Source organism: Artibeus jamaicensis, unplaced genomic scaffold (assembly GCF_021234435.1).
Source record: "Artibeus jamaicensis isolate MK-2021 breed Jamaican fruit bat unplaced genomic scaffold, CSHL_Jam_final scaffold_2172, whole genome shotgun sequence".
Lineage (NCBI taxonomy): Eukaryota > Metazoa > Chordata > Mammalia > Chiroptera > Phyllostomidae > Artibeus > Artibeus jamaicensis.
This window is the reverse complement of record NW_026522031.1, coordinates 1062867-1086160: the sequence shown is the minus strand read 5'-3', so window position 1 is coordinate 1086160 and position 23294 is coordinate 1062867. Positions and strand designations below refer to the sequence as shown.

Here is a 23294-nt window from a genome sequence, read left to right as displayed (position 1 = left end):
CAATCTAGGTGGGAATAAATTTATGAGAAAGGTTCAAGGAGAAGAATGAGAATGGCAAGTGAAAAATTAAGAATGATGAAATACACCATGTTTTCCCACCTCTCTCAGATAGAAAAAAAGATACTAGTAACTGGTAAAAATTATAAAGAAAGGTTTCAAAAAGACTTCAAATATTAGCCCTGGCTGGTGTAGCTCAGTGGATTGATCATGGGCCTATGAAGTAAAGGGTCGCTGGTTCAATTCCCAGTCAGGGCACATGCCTGGGTTGCAGACCAGGTACCCAGGAGGGGACACATTGAGAAGCAACCACACGTTGATATTTCTTCTCTCCCACTCTTTCTTCTTCCCTTCCCCTCTCTCTAAAAATGAATAAATAAAATATTTTTAAAAAAGACTTCAAATATTAAACCCAAAAGTCAAAGAAAAATGTTACCTAGTTGCCCTCCTCTTAATGGCTCAAGTGCCCTTTAAAGATTTTGTGATCAGTCACAAATGGAAAGTCATAAGCTCATATAAAGTCAAGATAGAGGCATAACCTGAACATTTTAGTTTCTCCTCATAACCCAGCACAAACCCCTCATTCAAAAAGGTATCCGACTAGAGCCGCGGGAGGGGGAAGAAGAAAAAAAATCAAAAAGGTATCCAACTACTTAACCAACTTACATTTTCAACAGGCATAACCCCTTAGAATGTGTTTCTTAAATGTGCCATCCAAACTGATTTTTTTTTAAAGATTTTATTTATTTTTAGAGAGAGTAGAAGGGAAGGAGAAAGAGAGGGAGAGAAACATCAGTGTGTGGTTGCCTCTCGTGTGCCCCCCATTGGGAGGTGTGCCCTGACTGGGAACTGATCAAACCGCCCCAAATTGACTTTTTAAAAAATAAATCCTGTCAAATATTTACTCTGAGCTTCTAAAGAAGATTCTAAAGACATGTTCTTCCCTGGCTGGTGTGGCTCAGTGGATTGAGCACTAGTGTGCACACCAAAAGGTTGCTGGTTCAATTTCTGGTCAGGGCACATGCCCGGATCGTGGCCCAGGTCCCTGGTTGGGGGTGTGTGTACTAGAGGCAACCAATCAATGTTTCTTTCGCACACTGATGTTTCTCTCCCTCTCTTTCGCTCACCATTCCCCTCTAGAAATGAATAAATAAAATCTAAAAAAAAATCTGAAATGTTTTTAGCTTTCCCTCTCACTCCAGGGCATTGTATGTAATTTTACTCTGATAAAACTACACTGTAGTGCATGAGTATCTTCTGACCAGTTTCTTCTCAAATAATATTGTTCAAACTTAAACTACAAAGAAATTAAATGTACTAATCTATTTAAATGTACTCTTGTTCACTTGTAAAAGACATTTAATTGGTATCAACTATCTCTGAAAAACACAGCTTCGCTACTTATACTTAACTTGCATTACACCTACCTTTTTGGATTCTTGCTATGTGATCGAGACCTAAAAAAAAAGAAGAAAGTCTATTTTTAGAAAAGTAACCATAAATGTGCTCTTAAAATAACATTCTTCCCGATTTAATTTTTATACTTTATAAATATAAGGCATCTGTGTATGCACATAAGCTTTTTCCAAATGTACCACACACCCCGCAGAAGTCCCCGTTTGGCACATGAGCTCTCTTAACGGGGACACCTGGCTGGTCAGAAAGACTGCGCTCCTCGGAGACTGAAACACAGTGTGTCACAACTCGCTCCTCCAGAAACCACCTTCCGACCCTGAAAATGTTCCCTGTCATTTCTCTCTCTGTCCTGTCTCCTTTCCCCTGGGAAATGGGTAAAATTTCTATGGTCTGAGGTGCATACACTTTGGGGATCTGCAACCTCAGACTATAATTCCTAGAACACCCAAACTGATCTTACAACATGTTTTTTTAACATGACACTTAACGCGCTTACACAACACAAACTTACATTTCCTGGCACGCAGTTAACGGTCAATAAACAGTAACCTCCCACATTATGGTTAACTAGGGTTACAAGGATGTTTCTGTGGACACTGTATAGAGGCTGAAGCAAGGCTTCGGACTCAGCCTGATGAGGTTCCAACTCCGGCTCCACCACCCACCATCTGCGTGTATATCATCTGTATGATATACACCCCCCTCAGCTCAGCCTGTTATTCATGAAGGAGGGTGATATAAATCTCACGGCAGGGTTGTAAGGGTCAGATGAACCACTAGAAGCAAATTCTTAGCACAGTGCCTGGGAAACACCACCTGGTAAGAGACAGTGATTTTACCATTACCCTTTTCAATACCCACAGCTGGAACTCTATCTTGTGTAATTTTGAACTCACTAGCAATTTCCTCATCTTCCATGCTTAGTTACAATATATCCTTAAGTTCACAGACTTAAAAACTTTGCTGAAACACTTTACATTTTATAGAAATTTGCTGGGTGGCAACAAATGAAAAAGCACAGTCCTGCACAGAACTTTTCCCATCCGACTCACCTCAGTTGAATCATTCATGTGAATGCACTACATTCAGTTGAATTTTAACTTAAACTGGAATTTCTAATGCCATCTACATCATTATATATATTACAGCGTTGGGCAATGTTACCATCAGACTGGACAGAAAGAGAACAGAGATGAAGCTCTGAGGTAAATAAAACTGATGGTAAACAGACAACACGTCCCTATAAAAAGGAAGCCCTCCCCAGGCAGTGTGTCTCACTCTATCATTTCAGTGCTATAAGCCAAATCTCATAGTGCTGTTAAGTTCAAGTTTCAAGATGTCTGAAGTGATAAATGAAGTTTGCGCTCAAAGCATGGAGGAAGTTGGTGTGACCCCGCACATGTTACAGAGGGTTTCAATTAACTGAGGCACATCTGCTGAAGAAAAGGAATTTAAACTTCAGAGATGTGTGATGTTACACTGTTAAGGGAGCGCTATGGATGAGGACTACAGGTGAGTCTTCTGTGGCGTGCCTGCCCGTTCCAAAGCAGTGAAGGGAGGCGGGAGCAGCGAGCGGGCACAAAGAATGCTGCCAGCACAGTGCGACACAATCTGTCACCAGTGTTGACCCAGAACATTTAAACACTGTAAATATGAAGAGTTATGTGGGTCTATCAACTAATGAATGCCAATATATAAATAGCTATACTTATTATATTAATAAAAATTTAATCATTTATAGTTCCTAGAATCAAACAGAGAATAAAATATCAAATAAAACAAAGAAACCAAACCTTTTATCAAGTATAAAATATATCATAAAAATAACAATGGTTCCGTGACAACCCGGTACCAATCTAGCCCATTATGAAAATCAGAAGGCTAGAAGGATTTTTCCACATGTCTTATAAAACATCAACATGTAAGGCATTCTATTATTACCTCTTCCACACATCTGGAAGGAAAACACCTTGCCTCGAATGGCCATAGTTAACATCCTTGCATAAACATTGTTTTTGCATGGTAACAAAGAGTAAACAGAAATTTCCCGGGTCCACATTTATTACCGCCTGAACCCTGTACAGTCACACCTCTTTAGAACCCCGCGTGTCAACTTCAGACACTGGGACCACCCAACCCATTAATCACTCCGTACCTCCGCAGCTTCTCCCTTTCTTCTCTCTCCCTTTCTTCTCTCCGCTTCAGGCGTTCCTGGTTTCTCTTCTCCTGCTTCTCAGCTACAACTCTCTTTAAAAAATAATGACAGTTTAAACAGTAATAAATAAGGAGCACTATTCATTGGGTCCATTCTTAATGAGCATTATCCTGTACTTCTCCATATCTGGTTTCCAATATTGCACAGGTAACATCAAACTCTGCTTAGGAACAATTCAATTTTCACAGGTACCATCATTAGGCTTACAAATCTGGTTTACAAAAGCTTTCATTTTTGGGAACATCTGTAAAATTTCATAGGTCTCCATGACTTCTTAATGGTATTTTAAAATCAGTTCTATAAATTTTTCTCCTCTAAATGTTTTCTGGCATTATAGTTTTTAAAAGAAATCAAGCATTATAAATAACCATGCTGTATGATCCTCAATACAGAATGTCGTCTGCCCCTCCCAATTACTATCCTGATGTTGTTGCTTTCAAAAACACCAGTAAAATGCTAAACAGTTCTATTGCTGGTACCTACAAAGAATCCCAAGTATGTACCATTCTGTAGTTTTAACCTAAGCGTCCAATAGCCATTTGCTATAGTGAAACTTTGTCATTCTAAAAAAACGTAGCCAAGTAAGATCATCCTAGCGACTCAGAGTACCAAGAACTCTGCTTGTGTTTACTTCATCGGAAACACCTTTTTTGTCTGCTTATCTTCTTAAAAAAAAAAAACTCAGCAGATGAGTAAGAACTGTTGCCTTTCTTACAACAGCTTACATATTTGACAGTGATTATCCTCAAAAAAAAAAAATAATAATAGGTTTCATTCCTATGTTGTACAATTGTGCACCTGAAACCTGCATATTTTGTTAACCAGTGTCACCCCAATACATTCAGTAAATAAGAATAATACGTAAATAAATACATGGTTTAATTCCAACTCCTTTCTGAAACGGGCAGGGATGTAAAATGAAAGCAGAGGCCCTACAGGCTTTCTATTCGGGGAAGAACTGCAAAGCAGTTCAAGTAAACACTGGACTCATTTTCTCAATCTTCTTTTAAAGTCAATATTACAATATTAATTTTTGAATAATAAATTGAAAGAACTTTGCAGGAAAGAATTAGTTTAGAACCTGTTTTAAGATTCCTACTTTCAGGTCATATCCAAATCCTACCTCCAAGCATAAAGCGGCAGTATTTAAAGGTGTGTTTCTCAAGCATCGTTCATTAAAGCAGCTAGTACCTCAATTTAAAATCTACACTATTTGGTATGAATTGTTAAAAAAAAAAAGTCTGTCAAGAACACTATACAAAGACAATTAATACAGATCAAAAGAATGACGGGGGCCAAACTGGATGAAGTGAGAGATATAATTTACCAATATACCTTTAATTCTTCGAGCTTCTCTCTTATTTCAATAAATCCCAGGTGCAGTTTACCCCCGAAATGATCGGCCAGCCGTCTATCATTATCATGAAGACCTAAGTAGGCAGAGCAGACCTCACAGACTCGAAGCTTCTGCTGTTGGAAACTGGAAGCTGGCATAGAATTCCGATAAACTTCCTGAACAAAAGAAAAACGGTGTTCATGTAAACCTCACTGAAAGGCATAAAATTAAAAAATACATTTTTCCAATGAGCAAAATGTTTTCTAATGAATACACAAAAGCATGGCTATTTTGTCACTGAATATTATAGATTCCCCATTACCTGCCATTCTGTCTCAGGACCTCTCCACGGGAGAAAAATGAGAGCCTCAAATACTTTTTGCCAGGAATACCCTGTACCTACCATGATATAGAATACGACTTTCTAAAATGTTTTTTCTCAATATTCTGCAATGTTCCGTTTTCTATCATTTGTTAAAAATGAGCCCCGACTGGTGTGGCTCAATGGGTGGGGCACCAACCTGTAAGGCCACAGGTTGCCAGTTTGATTTCCAGTCACACAGCGCGTGCCTGGGTTATGGGTCAGTTCCCCAGTCAGAGGCATGCCAGAGGCAACCGATCCACGTTTCTCTCCCTGCTTTCTACCTCCCTCCCCACTTCTCAAATAAATAAATAAATAAATAAATAAATAATCTTTTTCAGGGACAGAGCGATACCCGAACTATGCGTCAGTTAAGGGTCTGCTTGCGGAGAAGGAATGCACATCCTCTAACACTGTTACATTCCTCTCGGTGCCTTCGTTCCTAGGCATTTCCCCCTTTGGAAATGTGGGTGGGGCATACGAATAGACTTCCTACTAAAACAGTAGGTTCTATGTTCTATAAAATAAGAGATGAAAGATGCCTCACTGAGATTTAGGTGTCTCAACCATTTTATTTATGTTAATTAAGTTCATTAATGAAACAGTGATTCACATTAGCAGCTTTGTGTATCCACTGCACCCTTTTTTCCTGAGAGAATTCTGATGTTTGTTTGAGGCAGCAGCACACACAGCTAAAAACATTACATTTCAAAGCTTTGGTGTAGCTCTGGCTAAGGAGATGTAGGTGGACACTGCTGAATAGAATCTACAGCAAAGTTCTTTAAAAGGGAGCCCATAAATTCAAACAAAAATCAGTAATAACCTGTGAATTAAAAAATGATGGGAAACAGTATTTATAGTGTCAAAAGTGTCAATACCAAACACTTATTAACACAGTGGAGAAACAGGCTACATCATCAGAAATGGGAAAGACCACCAACATGCGCCTTCTGATGGGGTGTGACATTACTTCAGTGGTATTCACATCAAAAACCTCACCAGGAAGAAAAACCAGACAAACCCAAACTGAAGAACATTTCACAAAACAAATGTGTGAACAGTTCATCTCTAGTAAACTGCAGATTGCAGTAAAAAGTGATCTCTCAAGGTTCTTGCATATTTTCATCATGTTTAGTGCAATTCTCTAACCCTCCACTAACACCATGGGACCCACAGGAAGTGATGCTGGGAGCGCGCCCAGAGGCAGAGAAGTCATCACTTCACAAGGAAGAGCTGAGGTGCTTGACAGGTGTCATGAATTGAAGTCTGTAGCTGTGGTTGCCCACCATTTTGACATAAATAAACCCAGTGTAAGAACCAGTGTTTAAGAACAAAACAAAAGGAAATGCATGAAGTTATCACTGCAGCTACACCAGCAGGTGCAAAAACCTTGAGTTTTTAAATAAAATACCCTTTTATCTTATATTGAAAATGCAAATTTTATGTGGGTGCAGGTTGCTATAAAGCATACCTACAGACTCTATTATGATTTGAGAAAAAGCAAAGTGATTATAAGACAACTTAAAGCAAAAGGAAGGTGAAGGATGTAAAGCTGAAGAATTTAATGCCAACAAAAGATGGTTTGAAGAGACTTCCGCCAAGATGGAGGCATAGGTGGAGATGCTGTGCTTTCTCACACAACCAAGTTTAGAGACAACTAAATATTAGCAACAGAAAACACAGCCAGAACAGAGAAAATTGAACTTTTCGGAAGTCTGATAACAACGAATTCTTCAGCCTGACCGGTAAGAGGGGCGAAACCAGCAGCTAGCCGGAGCGGGGTTGCACAGGAAAACTCGGACAGACAGACTCAGGCGCACGGAACCTAGGCGCAGGGTTGGACCTAGTGAGCGACCCAGGGAGCGACAGCGGGGAAACAGTGAGGGAGCAGGGCTGCGGGTAGACTGTGGTAGCGCATTGGTGCGCATATGATAGACAAGCGAGGGAGTGGGAGATTAGACGGGACCCAGTAGGCCCCAGGGATGAGCAGTAGCAGAGGGGGTCGCCATTTCCCCGCTCTGACCACGCCCCCACATACAGCGTCACAACCCAGCAACCTGGGAGTCCAAGGCTCCCCTCCTCATACTTAAGGGTCGCGAACAGACCAAAAATGCCTCAAGAAGATCTCAAAGCCCCAGAGCCTATAAATCTAAGCAATGAAGAAATAGCAAACTCTCAGACACACAGTTTAAAACACTGGTCATCAGGATCCTCACAGAACTGGTTGATTATAGCCACAAATTAGACAAATATATGAAGGGGAAACTAATTGAAATGAATGGAATTGCACAGGACACCAATAGCAATGAAAAGGAAACTGGGACTCAAATCAATGGAGTGGACCAGAAGAAAGCAAATAATGGCCAAACAGAAAAGAGTCAAGAAGCAAGAATTCAAAGAAATGAGAGTCTTAAGAACCTCCAGGACATCTTTAAACTCTCCAACATTCGAATTATAGGAGTACCAGAAGGGGGAAAGGCACAGCCACCAGTGGAAAACTTATTTGAACAAATAATAAAGGAGAACTTCCCCAATCTGGCAAAGGAAATAGACTTCCAGGAAATCCAGGAAATTCAGAGAGTACCAAAGAAGTTGGACCCAAGGAGGAACACACCAAGGCACATCATCATTACATTAGCCAAAATTAAAATGAAGGAGACAATCCTAGAAGCAGCAAGAGCTAAGGGGACAGTCACCTACAAAGGAGTTCCCATCAGACTGTCAGCTGATTTCTCAAAAGACCTTACAGGCAAGAAGGGGCTGGAAAGAGGTATTCCAAGTCATGAAATCCAAACACCTACATCCAAGATTGCTCTATCCAGCAAAACTTACATTTAGAATGGAAGGGCAGATAAAGTGCTTCTCAGATAAGATCGAATTCAAGGAGTTCATCATCACCAAGCCCTTATTCTATGAAATGTTAAAGTGACTTATCTAAGAAAAAGAAGTAAAAAAAACATGAACAGTGAAAGGACAGCAAACTCAGTTATTAACAACCACACCTAAAACAAAAGCAAACTAAAAGGACAGCTAGATCAGGAGTGGAAACATAGAAATGAAGATCACATGGAGAGTTAGCAACAGGGGAGTGGGAGGAGGAGAAGGGGGAAGAAGGTACAGAAAATCAGTAGCATAGACAGTAGATAGAAAATAGATGGGGGGGCAAGAATAGTATGGGAAATATAGAATGTAAAGAACTTGAGACACATGGTCATAAACTAAAGGGGGGGTAATGGTGGGGATGGGGGTGTAGGGTGGAGAGGAATGAAGGGGGGAATAGAACAACTGTAATGGCATAATTAATAAAAAATAAATAAAAAAAGATGGTTTGATAATTTTAAAAAGAGGTTTGGCTTTTTAAAAAAATGCCAAGATAACAGAAGAAGCAGCTTCTGCCGACCAAGAGGCAGCAGACAAGTTCCCAGATGCCATTAAGAAAGAGATAATTTAAACAGGTTTTTAATGTACACAAAAATTCCCCATTCTGGGAAAAAGTGCCACAAAGGACATTAGTAAGGCAGAGGAGTGAGCACCAGAATTTAAGGTAGGAAGTGAGAGGCTAACAACCATATGGTACAAATACAGCTGGATAAAGACTGCTAAGCCCCAAGCCCTGAAGCAAAAAGATAAACACCCGCTGCCAGTCATCTGGCTGGTACAAGTACAGCAAGAAGGCCTGGGCAATGAGAACACTTTTTCTGGACTGGTTCCATTGCTGCTTTGTCCCCAAAGAGAGGAAGTACCTTGCTAGTAAAGGACTGCTTTCTAAAGTTCTTTTGAGATTGGACAACGTCCCTGGCCACTCAGAACCCCATTAGGTCAGCTTGCAGATGTTGATGTGGTCTACCTGCCTCAATCACATGTTTTAGCTCAGCCTCCAGATCAGGGGACACAAGGATCTTAAAGGGTCATCACACACAAGGCTCACCAGAAAGGACTGCCAACGCTGTGCAAAGGGACCCTGACAGAGAGAACATCATGAGAGTCTGGAAGGTCACCCCACTGAAGACACATGGTTGTTGTAGAAAAAGATGTGGAAAGCATCAAGCCCCAAACCATCAATTCCTGTTGGAGCAAACTGTCCAGAGGTCGTGCACGACTTCACAGGGCTTACAAGAATCAGGAGATCATCAAAAGACTTAGGTCAAAAACGGTGGGGGACCAAAGCTTTTCAAGATAGGGATCTTGGAGAATTTCACGAGCTAACAGATATTTTGTCATCATCCCTGTAGGCCACCCCAGCTGTCAAAAATTTTGTACTTTCTTTCCATTTCAGTTACAGGAAAAATCCAAAAGAAGGAAGAGGGCTAAAACAACAAAAACCAACCAGAGGGCCTGAACCAAGATGGTGCTGATCCTGACCTCCAAGACACCCTGAACCTCGTTCATTACATCCTGATTATACTACATTAGCATGCTAGCTGACACACCACTGGGGCCATGTAAAAGAAGAAAAGGGATGGTGCCCCAGTTCTGGGAAGAGACTAGCCCATTCCTTGGAAACTAATGCATATGCCTCCACCCTCCACAGTAACCTCCCCCAGACTTCTCTAAAACGAAGAGCTGATCTATGAGTTTGACTCCGCTTCCCCATTCTCTGGCCACTGCATAAAGCTTGTGCTGCTGAATGCTCAGCTTCACTTTTGTTTTCGGGTTGGCGACACCGAATGGAGAAGGAATGTGTGAAAAGACAGAGGGTACTTCCCAGGGAGCAGGTCCCCAGAGTGACAGCCTGGACAGTCTAACCCAGTAACAGTTATACCAGAGGAATGAAAAGACGAGTGCTTGCGAACCAGAACCAAACGGTGATGAAGAAGTAGAAGCAGCACCAGAAATCTAACTGACGTTAGATTATTTGGCAGAAGTGTTCTGATTGTTCAAGACTACATTTGACTTCTTTTACCACATGGACCCTTCTATGACATGGCCACTGAAATTAAACCAGTCTAAGTAGGACTGATAACACATAGAAAAATTTTTAGAGAAATGAAAAAGCAAAAAAGCCAGATAGAAATTAGGATTTATTTCCACAGAGCCACACTGAGTGTGCCTGCCTCTTCTGCCTCCCCTTCCACCTCTTCTGCCTCTGCACCCCTGAGAAAGCAAGACCAACCCCACCTTGCTCCTCCTCCTTAGTCTACTCAGTGTGAAGGTAGCGACGATAAAGACCTTCACGATAATCCACTTCTACTTTATGAATAGTAAGTAATCTTCATGCTTACAGTTAATAAACTTCTCTACTGTATGTGCTTTCATGTGAAAACTCTAGTAAATGTACAGCAAATGTGATAGGATGTAACAATGTCGGTCATGGTCGTACCACGGCCTAAGTGGGCATCATGTGAAACATCGTGCACAAGACTGATACGGAAGTGGAGAGAGTATCCTTCCACAGGCATAAAGAGAGTGATATTTAATATAAAATATAACAACATGTTAGTTGCCTTCCTGTTTTATAAGCTTGCTTTCAAGGAATTATATTACCATACAGTTTGCCTCTCTCATAACTGGAAAAACTGTACATCAGCCTATCATCACAGGTTAAGCAGGTTTTTTTAAGAAACTTATCTAAGAAAAAGAAGATAAAAAATATGAACAGTAAAATGACAACAAATGCACAACTATGAATAACCAAACCTAAAAATAAACAAACAGACATAAAAACCCCAAAAATGAGCTAAGCAAACAAGAACAGGAACAGAATCACAGAAATGGAGACCACATGGAGGGTTATCAGTGGGGGAATGGAAGGGGGAGAGAGGGGGAAAAGGTACAGGGAATAAGTAGCATAAATGGTAGGTAGAAAACAGATGGGGAAGTTAAAAATAGTATAGGAAATATAGAAACCAAGGAACCTATATGTATGACCCACTGACACGCACTAAAGTAGGGGAATGCGGGTGGGAGTGAGTGTGCAGGGCAGAGGGGAATAAAGGGGGGGGATGGAACAACTGTAATAGCATAATCAATAAAATTTATTTTTTTTAAAACATAGCGTTTCTGATACTATGCTATGAAAATGACTGGAACACTGAATGACATAAAAACTTTACAACGACTCACTGGTGTACAGGCTGGGCTACTGGGAAGCAATCCTGGTGATTGTGCCAGGCCAGCAGTTTTGAAGTGTGTGCCTCAAGAATTTTTATTAAAACAGGCAACACCTGAGTAGTCAGGGGCACTGACTTATTTTGTTAGATTTTCAAATTAAAAAAAATTGCCAACAGCCCTGGCCAGGTGGCTCAACTGGAGCATTGTCCTGTGCACCAAAGGTTATGGGTTCCATCTCTGGTCAGAGCACAGTACCTGGTGTGCGGGTCTGATCCCAGTAGGGATCAAACAGGAGGCAAGAGATCAATGTCTCTTTCTCTCTACCGTCCTCCCTCTCTAAAATCAGTACATATATCCTCAGGTGAAAAGTTAAACAGAAAAAAAAAGACAACAGCAAACACAACAAGCCACCCAGTGTAAATAGATAAAAATGATACCTATTTTTTTTTTGGTCAGATCGACAAAAATTTCTGTGCCACAGAATTTTAGTAACTTATGTGTGTAACGAGATGAGAAAAGGTGAAAACTGTTGCACTATCACAAAAGGATCATATTGCTACTTCATTGTTTTAGCATGAATTGTTATACCTATAAATTTTTCATGTTATCTTTTCATTTCTGAAGTCTAGTGTTAGTGATGTTAAATACATACATGCTTTGTATTGTATAAGATAGTACCGACATAGGCAACGAAGGTGATTCATCTTATAAACTGATGACATAAACTTAGAATATCAATAAATGCTGTATAGTGTAAATGTACTTTCTCTAACTTATTTTATTGTAAGAATATGTGATATAATACCTATAACATATAAAATCTGTGTTCATCAATTGTTTTATGTTACCAGTAAGGTTTCTGGTCAACAGCAGGCTGTTTTTTTTTTCCCTGTGGGAGGCTCGGAGGGCACCCCTGCATGGTTCACAGGTCAGCTGTAAATTATCAAGTACGTACATGTGAGGTTTTATGAAAAGCACAAAACATGCAGGTACCCCAAGACACTCTGATCAGAACGATGGACTGCATGTATGAGGTGGTCCCATAAGCTTCTAATGGAACTAAAAATGTCTATTGCCTGATGATACCTACAGCCATCCTAACACATTACACAAACACTTGCCCCTGTTCACAGTACTCAGTACAGTAACATGCTGTACAGGTTTGTAGCCTAGGAGATATAGGGGAATAGAATCTGTCACCCCAATATATGTGTATTTGGTGTGAGGATTATTTCGGGTTGGCTAACTTTACAAAAGTACAAACATGGAATGAGTTCTAAAAACAAATTAGAAGTTATCCTTTGTAAAAGACCCATTTGTAAGGGAAATCTCCACTTACAAGGGTACACAGACACTAGGAAAAAGGGAATGACTTTATTGATCTTTTATCTAGAACTCAGTGCAAAAGAGGATTTCAATATGCATGACAGCCTTACCCTGGTTTTACTGTGCTTTTCCGGGAAACCTCCCATAACTAACACAACATCTCCTTTTGTTTTCAGCTGAAGATGGTACTTAAGGCAGCAGCATCAGCCATTTTGAGTTACTCAGTTTTCCTGGGTCTTTCCTTCGTATACAGAAGGTAGACATGTTACTAAACTTTTGTTTGTTTTTCTCTGTTGATCTGTCTTTTATTACAGGGATGTCTCAGCCCAGAACCCAGTAGGGTAAAGGAAAAACTATTTTTCCTTCTTTACAGAGCAACAGGCTATACCATAGAGCTTGGTGTGTCTGTCACCTAGGTTTGTTTCGGTGCACTCTGATATTTCCACAACAATGAACTGCCTAACAGAAAATTTCTCAGAAAGCTTCCCAGTAGTTCTGCATGTGAAGCAAAGTAACAATGCTTGCTGGCTTCATTACCTGGGAGTCTTTTGGGGAAATAAACTAGCTATAAAATACTTTGCATTTTAAAACTCATGATGATTCATGTCTGGATTGATAGATGACATTTTAAAAACCTTAAATATTAATACATTAAAATGATCAAGAATAGCTACCTGGTGTACCTTTTTCCATCCTATTACCTTTAATCTGTGTCTTTATATTTAAAGCGTATTTCTTGTAGGTAGCATATAACTAAATCCTGCTTTAAAAAAAAAAACTCAGTCTCACAATCTCTTCCTTTTAAGTGGAATGTTTAGACCATTTATATTTAATGTAATTATTTGTTCACTGGGTTTAAATTTACCATCCCTGTATTTACTTTCTGTATCTCTATTGTTCCCATTACAAGTTACACCTCTTTTTTCCCCCTGGGAGTTTCTCTAGGGTTTATACTATACAACTTTAACTGAGAAAGCTAGAGAGGCTTTATTAGTATAGGGCAATGAAGATTTCAGAACAAGAGATATTACCAGGGATATGAAAGAACATCTCAAAAATATAAAGGGTTCAATGACTCAAAAAGACATAATAGTCCTACATATATATTAACCTAGTATCAGCTTCAAAATATACGAAACAGAAAATGACAAAAAGGAAAGCAGAAATACACAAATCCACAATTACAGTTGGGAAACTCCAGCACTCCTCTCAATAAACAGAATAAGTAGACAGAAAATCAATAGGATACAGAAAACTTGAACAAGTCAACTATGTTGACTCAACTAACATCACACACATATAGCAAGGCAGAACATCATTCTTTTGAAGTGCAGATAAAACATTCACCAGAAAGATGGCTGGATAGATCAATTGGTTAGGTCATGATTCTGATACCCCAAGGTATGGGTTCGATCACTGGTCAGTGCACATATAAGAATCAACCAATGAAGCCCTGGCTGGTATAGCTCAGTGGATTGAACACGGGCCTGCAAACCAGAGGATCACAGTTCAATTCCCAGTCAGGGCACATGCCTGGTTGTAGGCCAGTTCCCAGTAGGGGACCCATGAGAGGCAACCATACACTGATATTTCTCTCCCTCTCTTCTTTCCTTCCCCTCTAAAGATAAATAAATAAAATCTTTAAAAAAAAGAATCAACCAATGAATGCACAAATACATGGAACAACAAATCAATGTTTCTCTCTCTAAAGTTAAGTATTAAGAAAATTCACCAGACAGACCATATATAGGACTACAAAACAAGTTGACATATTGAAGATAACATTTTAGAGAAAAGTAATCACAATAACATTTTCTAACCATAACAGAATTAAATTAAAATCAGTAACAACAAAAAAATTTTGGGAAAATCACCAAGTATTTAAAAACTGAACACATTCCTTGACAACCCATAGGGTCAAAGAAGAAATTGCAAGTAGTACTAGCAAATATGCAGTATTTTGAACTGAATTAAAATGAAAACACAACATGAAAATCTGTGAGATGCAACTACAGTTGTGCTTAGAAGAAAACTTACAGCATTAAACGGTCTAAAATCAATGACCTAAGCTCCCACCTTCAGGCTATAGTAACAAATTAACCCCAATTGAAAGGCAGCTAGCTAGAAGCAATAAAGACTACTGTGAAAGTGGAGAATACAATCCCTTATGTAGGTAATCAATTTTCTAAACATCAAAATAGAATTTTGAGCCAAACCAAACACAGCTGCATCTGCAGGTCAGATTTTAACCTCTGCTGTGCAGGAAGATGAAAGGAGGCTCTCTAAGGTGCTAGCAGATTGTCCTAAGGTGGGAAGAGATGGGAGGGTGCTATAGTTGTATGGGAGGAGAATGGGGGACAGGGTATCACAGCGACCAGGTACATACAGTGGATGTGCATCAGTTGTATGTAACTAGCTAGTTTAGTTAATTTCATCATATCAATGGCTCTAAATTCCCCAAATCACTAATTTTGTACATATCCACTAGTATGACATGAATTAAATATCTTTAAGTTGATTTAATTCCTTCTTAATAGTAACAACTTCTCAATGTTCCCCCTAAAATATATATTCTGTAAGTAGACACGAAGGCTCTGCACACCAACATTAAGAATTTCGTTACCTCTGCCTCTCTCTTCTTTGCCCGTGCTTTCTCTACTTCATCCATTACTTTCTGGGATTCTTCGACATTCCCTTCAGCTCCAAGTTGTTCCACCTTGGCCAACAATTTACCAATTTCTTCATTTAACTCATGTACACGTTCTGCCTAGAAAGAAACAGAAAAGAAAATCATGAATAACAGCAGAGAAAGTATCAAAGTTCAAAATATTTCAGAAATGCTCAGAAGAGACTTAAGTTATCTAAGGCAACATGATATAAATAATGCTTTCTGAGCACATCATAAATGAATGCATGAACCATTAAGATGTTTTCAGCCTGCCTTCACTTTGGTGCAGTCAGAAATACATCTGATCTCTATGTAACTATTACTTTCCAACCTCTGCTTTGGCAATGTATTCCAAGTTTAAAATACCTGTTCTTCTGCAATCTTCGCCTTTCTAAACCATGGCTTGCTGTTTCCCCGGTTAACAACAAAATTTAGTTTCCCAAACTTGCCATGTTGCTTTTTGCCTCTGTGACTTTGCACATACTGTTCCCCCCTCCTGAGATGTCCCCCTTTACCTCCCCTGCCTGCCTAATGAGTATCTATTCATTCATCAAGGTCCAACTTGAGTCTATTCTGTAAGGCGTTCTTGATCAAGCACCACATCTCACCTTCACTTAAACACAGAAACAGAGACCCACACCTTACCCTCTTTTGTGCTACCTGTGTCTTTTATGACAATTTTTATATGCATCACACCGCTTTACAGATAGCTGTTCATATTTTCTTTGTACTTCCAATGCCAAACAAACAGCCTAAGCTCAAATGAGTTAAAGAAATAAAGTGGAGAATATTCTTCCAAGCTAAAGTAAGGCTTTAGAGCCCGAAAGATCTGGCTTATGGCCAAATTAATTACCAGGTGTGCAATTTTGGTCATATTACTGCTTACCCGAATCTGTTTCCTCATCCTAGAAGTTGGAATTAGGATCTGTCTCGCAGAGCTTGAGACATGAGAAAATGTGCCTTGTACATACACTGTGCAGCACATTACTGACTTTTAGTGTATCAGCAGGCACCTCTTCTCCCTTAGTCCATGTCTTTCCACTGAGATTAATTCTTGCCTTGGAATTTGATATGCTTCCTCTTCCTCCTCATCAGCACCTCCATAATCCTGGGAATCTAGTTCATTCTTTTAATGGCCCTTGACACATATAGTCTTTATTTTGACACAAGTGAGTATTTATCCTGTGTGACAAATTGTATTAGCCAAGAAGGTTCTAATTTGACATGGACATTCAATCCCAACAAACTAGTGTGCTAATACTCTTTACTTCTCGAATTTCCTTCAAACCAAGATATTCACTCAAAGAAATTCCCAACACAACTGTCATCACCTCTTTAACAAAGTGGTACTTTTCTATAAATATCTGTCATGGAATGACTGCATTAATGCCCCAAACTCTTCATCCTTCTCTGTTTCCACACCCTTGGCTATTTTACAAAGTATCACCACACTCTGAGTCTGAACTTGGACACATAACTAGCAAGCTTTGGTTAACAGGATGGTAGCAAGCAGAATACAAGGGATGTCCTGAAATACAAGCACTTATGTCATTGGGCTTGCTGCTTCTGCACCTCCGCTCTTTCCCTTAGAACATAGTCCAGCAGCCTCCAGCTGACTGGAAGACGTGGGGGTAAGCCCATGGAATAACTGCCCAGTCACGTTCAGCCTCCATCATTGACTGTAGATTCATGAGCTAAAAAAACACTGTTTTCAGTCACTGAGTTTTCGGGTAGTTAAGCAGCATATCTGTAGTGATGGATAACCAGTACCGCTTGGGGTCTGGCCGGCACTTGTGGACCCCTGTCAACCATGAGACAGCAGATACCTTGTATTTTAGGACGCCCATATTTACAGTCCCCATCTTCAGAGGACCTGTCAGAAAAAGCTGGTGGAAAGTAACCCTTGAATGTCTCAAATAAGGACATTCATTTTCCTTTGTCCACACATATCTAAGCACAACAGTTAATGCTATTATATGAACGCTAGCTGGGTAACTCTGGTTCCATTTTGCATTTTCATAAAATGTACCAGACTATGTTAAATAATGAAACAACAGAAAGCTGACAGCTTTGAATTCACAAGGATTCACTATACTCTTTACTTTTGGTGTATAAGTTGACAACAAAACATTTTTTTAAAGTAGTGAATAAAATAGACAAAACTTGACAGTTAAAAAGTGAACATTCCATTTGGAAAACGGGCAAAAGACATACAGACATCTCACTGAAGAACATACACAGATGGCGTATAAGCACATGAAAGAATGTTCACGGTCATCAGTCATTAGGAAAATGCAAATTGAAACCAAAAGGAGATACCACACCTTTCAGAATGAATAAAAATAAGTGACACCATCACATGCTCACAAATGTGGAGAAAGGGGATTATTAACACACTGCTGGTAGGAATGCAAAATGGTACAGCCACTTCAGAAAAAAGTTCGCACTTGCTTTCCAAACTAAAAATGACGGGTTTTCACATAACCTGCCAATTGCACTCAGGTATTTAGCCCACAGAGATGAAAACTTACATCCATACAAAAACCTGTACATGGATGTCTACCGCAGCTTTACTGGTATTAGCCAAGAAACTGGGAATAACTCAAATGCTCCCATTGTTTAATCAGTACGGGAATGATTAAACAATGATTAAACTGCAGCATATCCATATCACGGAATACTTCTCAGAAATAAAAAGGAATGAACTACTGATAAATCTTGTACGAATCTTAAGTTGTGTTGAGTAAAAATAGCCAGTCTTAAAAGGGTACCTACTGCATGATTCCATTTATGAAATCGTAGATGAAATAATTATGAAGATGGAGAACAGCCAGGCACTGGGGGGAGGAGGGTATGTGGCTATAAAGTCATTAACATGAGGAAATCCTGTAATGATGCTTCAGTTAATGTAATTATAGTAGTAGTTATCCAGTCACACATATAATAAAGCTGAACAGAGCTACAAATCCCTGCCAAGTGCACCGTAACTTGTGAAATCTGAATAAAATGCAAGGATGGGAGCAGTATCAATATCTTGGCTTTGACACTGTACTGTAGTTGTGTAAGGTATGTTAATATAAGGGAAAGCTAGAGGAAAGGTACATCGAACTCCCTGCATGTCTCTGCAAGCTGCTGTGTAATTCTTCAAAAAAATAAAAAATAAAAATAAAAAAAATTTAAGGTTAAACTATGTTTTGTGTTATTGGAAAGACTGAAATTCTTACCTTTGCTGCCACTTCAGCACTGATCTCTTCTTGAGTTTCTGCTAATCTTTTCTTAGCCACTTCTGTTCTTCGATCACAGTCTGCAATGAATGACTGCAGATGATCCATAGCCTACAAAGTTTAATTAAAAGACCATTACTACCAGGAAAAAAAAAAATCAAGTTTCTTCAGAAATACCTTTACTCAAAAACTACACTTTTTAAAAATGCTACTATGGAAGTAAAAATATAACATAAGGAGGTGCAATTATGACTCAAAAATACTATTCCTCATCTATTAAATTGGGAAAGAGTAAATGGAAATAATACTTGCTGAAGGAAGCACGAACCAGTGCAGCCTTTACAAAAAAGGCAATACAGTAACTGGTATCAAATGTCTTTAAAATGTCCCCCATTTTAGCAATTATACTTTCAGAAATGTCTTAAGAAAGTAATCAGATATATGAAAAAATTAATATTCAAATATATTCTCCACAGTGTTATTTTTATTGGTGAAAAGTTATAAATATTTATAATATGCAGGTTAAGAAAAATTTTGTTTGGCCATTAAAAAAAGTTTTGAATAGAACACTTTAGGACACAAGAAAATGTTAATAATTCACTTATAAAGTCACAAAATGTTATATGCAGTGAGATCCCAACTTTGTAAACTAAAGAAGCAAAAAAATAAGTTAACAATTATTTCTGAATATATGGATATGTAACAGTTTTTCAAATTATACAAAATTAAAATGCTACGGGAAAGCTTGAGAATTTTATCAGTGTTTTATTGCAAAAATCTACTTCAATATTTATATAAAATACATTTGTCAGGCATATATTAATGTCTATTATTAGATTATAGCTCATTTAAAAGTAAACTTAAGATTTAATCCCAAGTTAAACAATTTGGAGTTTCACCTTACTGTACAAAAATACAGCTAATTTAGAACACGGAGGTTATAATTAAAAATATAAATTTACTCAACACATTGAATTCTAAAAACCGTTAGTTAACCCAAGAATTTCTTGAAAGTAAAAAGCATGGAAGCTCACCTAAAGGTTTTTTCTGTGATGATTAAAAAAAGCTACTTAACTCTTCTAATTTAAAATTTTATTCTTAAATTACAACAGAAACCTACTAAAATTTCCTCACGGGAAGAGAAAAGTGGCATCTCAAATCACTGAGAGAGAAAAAGTGAACTAATCAATAAATAGTACTGAATCACAAAAGCAGCTATCTGGAAAAGAAAGCCAGATCAATACCTCAGTTCCTTAGACCAGAATAAACTGAAGTTGGAGCAAAGATTTAAGTGAACAAAATGAAGCCATAAAAATAGCGGAACAGCCCTGGCTGTTGTGGCTCAGTGGACTTATTAGCACGGACTGTGAACCAAAGGGTTGTCCGTTCAATTCCCAGTCAGGGCACATGCCTGGGCTGTGGGCCAGGACCCCAGTGGGGGCCACATGAGAGGCAACCACACCTCGCCCTCTTTCTCCCTCCCTTCCCCTCTCTATAGAATAAATACATAAAATCTAAAAAACAATCCAGGAAAAACCATGAAAGAGAATTCATCACTTCAGAATAGGAAAAGCCTTTTGAATTAATCAATACAGATTTTCAAAGATTATTAAATTAGACAATAAAAATATTTCACAAGGCCCATAACCACCAAAAGAAAAACAGAAAAAAACCTGCAAAATATTACCTGAGGGAAGGGACTAATTTTCAGTATGTAAAAAGTTAGTACAAATCAGCTAGAAAAATATTAACAATCTAAGGTTAGCCAATAGCCAAAATATAACGAATTATACAGCAAAAAGTTCACTGAAAAGGAAATATATATGAAATAGATTCAAACTTACTCATAAGAGAAACATAAAACTACAGTTATATTCCACATTTCATCTACCAAAGTTGCAAAGAAACCTTGACAACACACTATTTGGCCATATGGGAAACAGAGAATCTCATACGAGATCTGTCCTGAAAAGGTCCAGCCATTGTTAGTATGAGAGCAGTTTTTGTGACGCTCATGTAACCTGGCAGCCGGGCAGGGGTGAAAAGGGTAGACTGCGGTGAGTCTGAGTGAACACTGACAACTTCACTGTACCAGTCAGTGTGGGCAATAGATGCCATTAATTAAGCATGTGTAATGCGTGGCTGTCTCATTCAAAATGATTGAGCGAGCAGATAAACGAATCTGCATCAAATTTTGTGTTAAGCCTAGTAATCCTGGATGTAGGTCCTTTGCCCTTTCTGACTTTGAATAAATACTTCTCTCTAGTCCCTTCCTGCCTGTAAGGTCCCTTTTGAGACATCAGCTGACAGTCTTATAGGAACTCCTTTGGAAGTAACTGTCTCCTTTCCCCTTGCTACTTTTAAGATTCTCTCCTTATCTTTAATATTGGCTAACGTAATTATGATGTGCCTTGGTGTGTTCCTTCTTGGGTCCAACTGCTTTGGGATTCTCTGAGCTTCCTGGATTTCCTGGAAGTCTACTGCCTTTGCCAGATTGGGGAAGTTCTCCTTTATTATTTGTTCAAATAAGTTTTCCACTTGTTGCTCTTCCTCTTCTCCTTCTGGCACCCCTATGATTCGGATGTTTGAATGTTTAAAGTTGTCCTGGAGTTTCCTAAACCTCTCCTCACTTTTTCAAATTCTTGTTTGTTCATTCTGTTCTGGTTGAATGTTTATTTCTTCCTTCTGCTCCAAACCATTGATTTGAGTTCTGGTTTCCTTCCCATCAGTACTGGTTCCCTGTACATTTTCCTTTATTTCACTTTTCAAAGCCTTTACTTCATCCTCTAGTTTGTGACCATACTCAACCATATCTGTGAGCATCCCGATTACCAGTGTTTTGAACTCTGCACCTGATAGGTTGGCTATCTCTTCATTGCTTAGTTGTATTTTTTCTGAAGCTTTGATCTGTTCTTTCTTTTAGGTCATTTTTTTTTTTGGGGTCTCAGGGCACTTGTTAAATAGTAAGGGATGGAGCCTTAGGTATTTGCCAAGCCTGGGCAACCCACACAGCTGAAGTGTGGCACTGTATGTGGGGCAGGGCTCCAAGAGGGAACAATGCTGCTTGCTCGGGCCTCAGCCAGATTTCCGTCACTTCTCCCAATACCCACAAGCAAATTGGTGCCGATTCCCAGATAGGTGGGTTTGTGTATGTTCTTGGACCCTGTGGGTCTCTCAATGAACTCTCCTGTAAGACTGGGAGTTGCTCCCACTACTGCAGCCCTCACAGAGTTTTATAGCCAGAGGCTTGAAGCTTTATTTCCCTGTGCTGGAACCCTGGGTTGTGTAGTCTGTCTCGCTCCCCAGTTGTTCCTCCTGGTTTATTTGCACGCAAAGTGTGGGATTACCTGGTCTACCAGCCACTGCCCCGGCTGCCTATCTCCGCCCCTCCTACCAGTCTGAATAAATGTTTCTTCAACTCCCTGGCTGTCAAACTTCCATACAGTTACATTTCCTGGCAGTTCTGATGGTTTTTTGTTTTTAAAATTTTTTTTGTCCTTTTGGTTGTGTGAGGAGGCAAAGTGGATCTACTTATGCATCCATCTTGCCCAGAAGTCTGTATTAAGTTTTCAGACGATTTTCATTTCCATTAACAGAAAAGTATCAATGTGCATCCCCGGCTAAGAACTGGCCTGCAACCCAGGCATGTGCTCTGACTGGGAATCAAACCTCAATCCTTCGGTTCACAGGCCTGCCCTAAATCCACTGAGCTCCACCAGACAGGTCAAAAAAGATCTTTTAAAAAACCCAATATATTCAGATTTTGAGCCCCTCAGATACGTAAATGGTATCTCCTCTAATATTTCTTCTGTTAGTTTTACATAAAAAACATTGTCCTTAATATCCTCTCTGTATGTGTATATTTACAGATATAAAAATATAAATATGAAAATTCAGTAGATTATTGAAAAAGCCTTGCATGCACTAGAAATCAGTTGTTTATATTTACTTGAATTGATACTTCCTTAATCATCACTACTTTATCGGGAAGAATATGGTTAATTTTCAAAAGACTACAAATATATAAATTGAATTACTTTTACATATTTTCTTAAAATACCCAGTTTCACCTTGTATTTTCTAAAAATGTTGTTAGGCCCTGGCTGATGTGGCTCAGTAGACTGAGCACCAGCCTGAGAATTGAAAGACTGACAGTTCGATTCCCAGCCAGGGCACATGCCTGAGATGCAGACCAGGTCCCCTGATGGGGTGTGTGAGAGACAACCAATTGATGTCTCTCTCACACATTGACATTTCTGTCTTTCTCCCTCCCTTCCCCTCTCTCTAAAAGTAAATAAATAAACACTTTAAAAATGTTGTTAGTTAGGAAGTTCATGATGTTTCTTAACTTAGTATTGCCCTTCTTTTGCTAACAGCCCTTTCCTATTAAGAAAAATTAATCCATATTCAAAATGTTTTACTGTTTACCCATTAAAGCAAAATCACATACATCAAGTTCAAAGAAAAAATCTTGTTCTTTGGATGCAATTTCATAATCCGCTCGTAAAGCCAGGTCATGGACTTTCAGACATTCTCCAAGATCCATTCTCTAAGAGGGAAAATAGAAAGGGTACATATTATTTAAACAGAAATCACATTTTCCCAAAATTCATTGATAACCACAGTACTCTCCAGAATATATATTAAGTCACATGCAGATGATCCTCTGTTTGTGGACTTTCAAATTACAAAATTCCACA

General features: G+C 39.0%; 1 protein-coding gene across 8 annotated transcripts in view; it reads right to left on the bottom strand.

Annotated features, from left to right (window-relative positions):
- The window catches only part of LUC7L2 (LUC7 like 2, pre-mRNA splicing factor), a 66099-nt gene that overhangs the window by 9549 nt on the left and 33256 nt on the right, over window positions 1-23294 (bottom strand). For all 8 annotated transcript variants that reach the window (XM_053656600.1, XM_037159280.2, XM_037159272.2 and 5 more), the window contains 6 exons: window positions 23045-23143; window positions 18595-18705; window positions 15326-15469; window positions 4964-5140; window positions 3569-3660; window positions 1425-1454 (listed from right to left, as the gene is read on the bottom strand). In XM_053656600.1, coding sequence (XP_053512575.1) covers window positions 1425-1454; window positions 3569-3660; window positions 4964-5140; window positions 15326-15469; window positions 18595-18705; window positions 23045-23143 — 653 coding nt within the window. The remainder of the gene's footprint in view (window positions 1-1424; window positions 1455-3568; window positions 3661-4963; window positions 5141-15325; window positions 15470-18594; window positions 18706-23044; window positions 23144-23294) is intronic.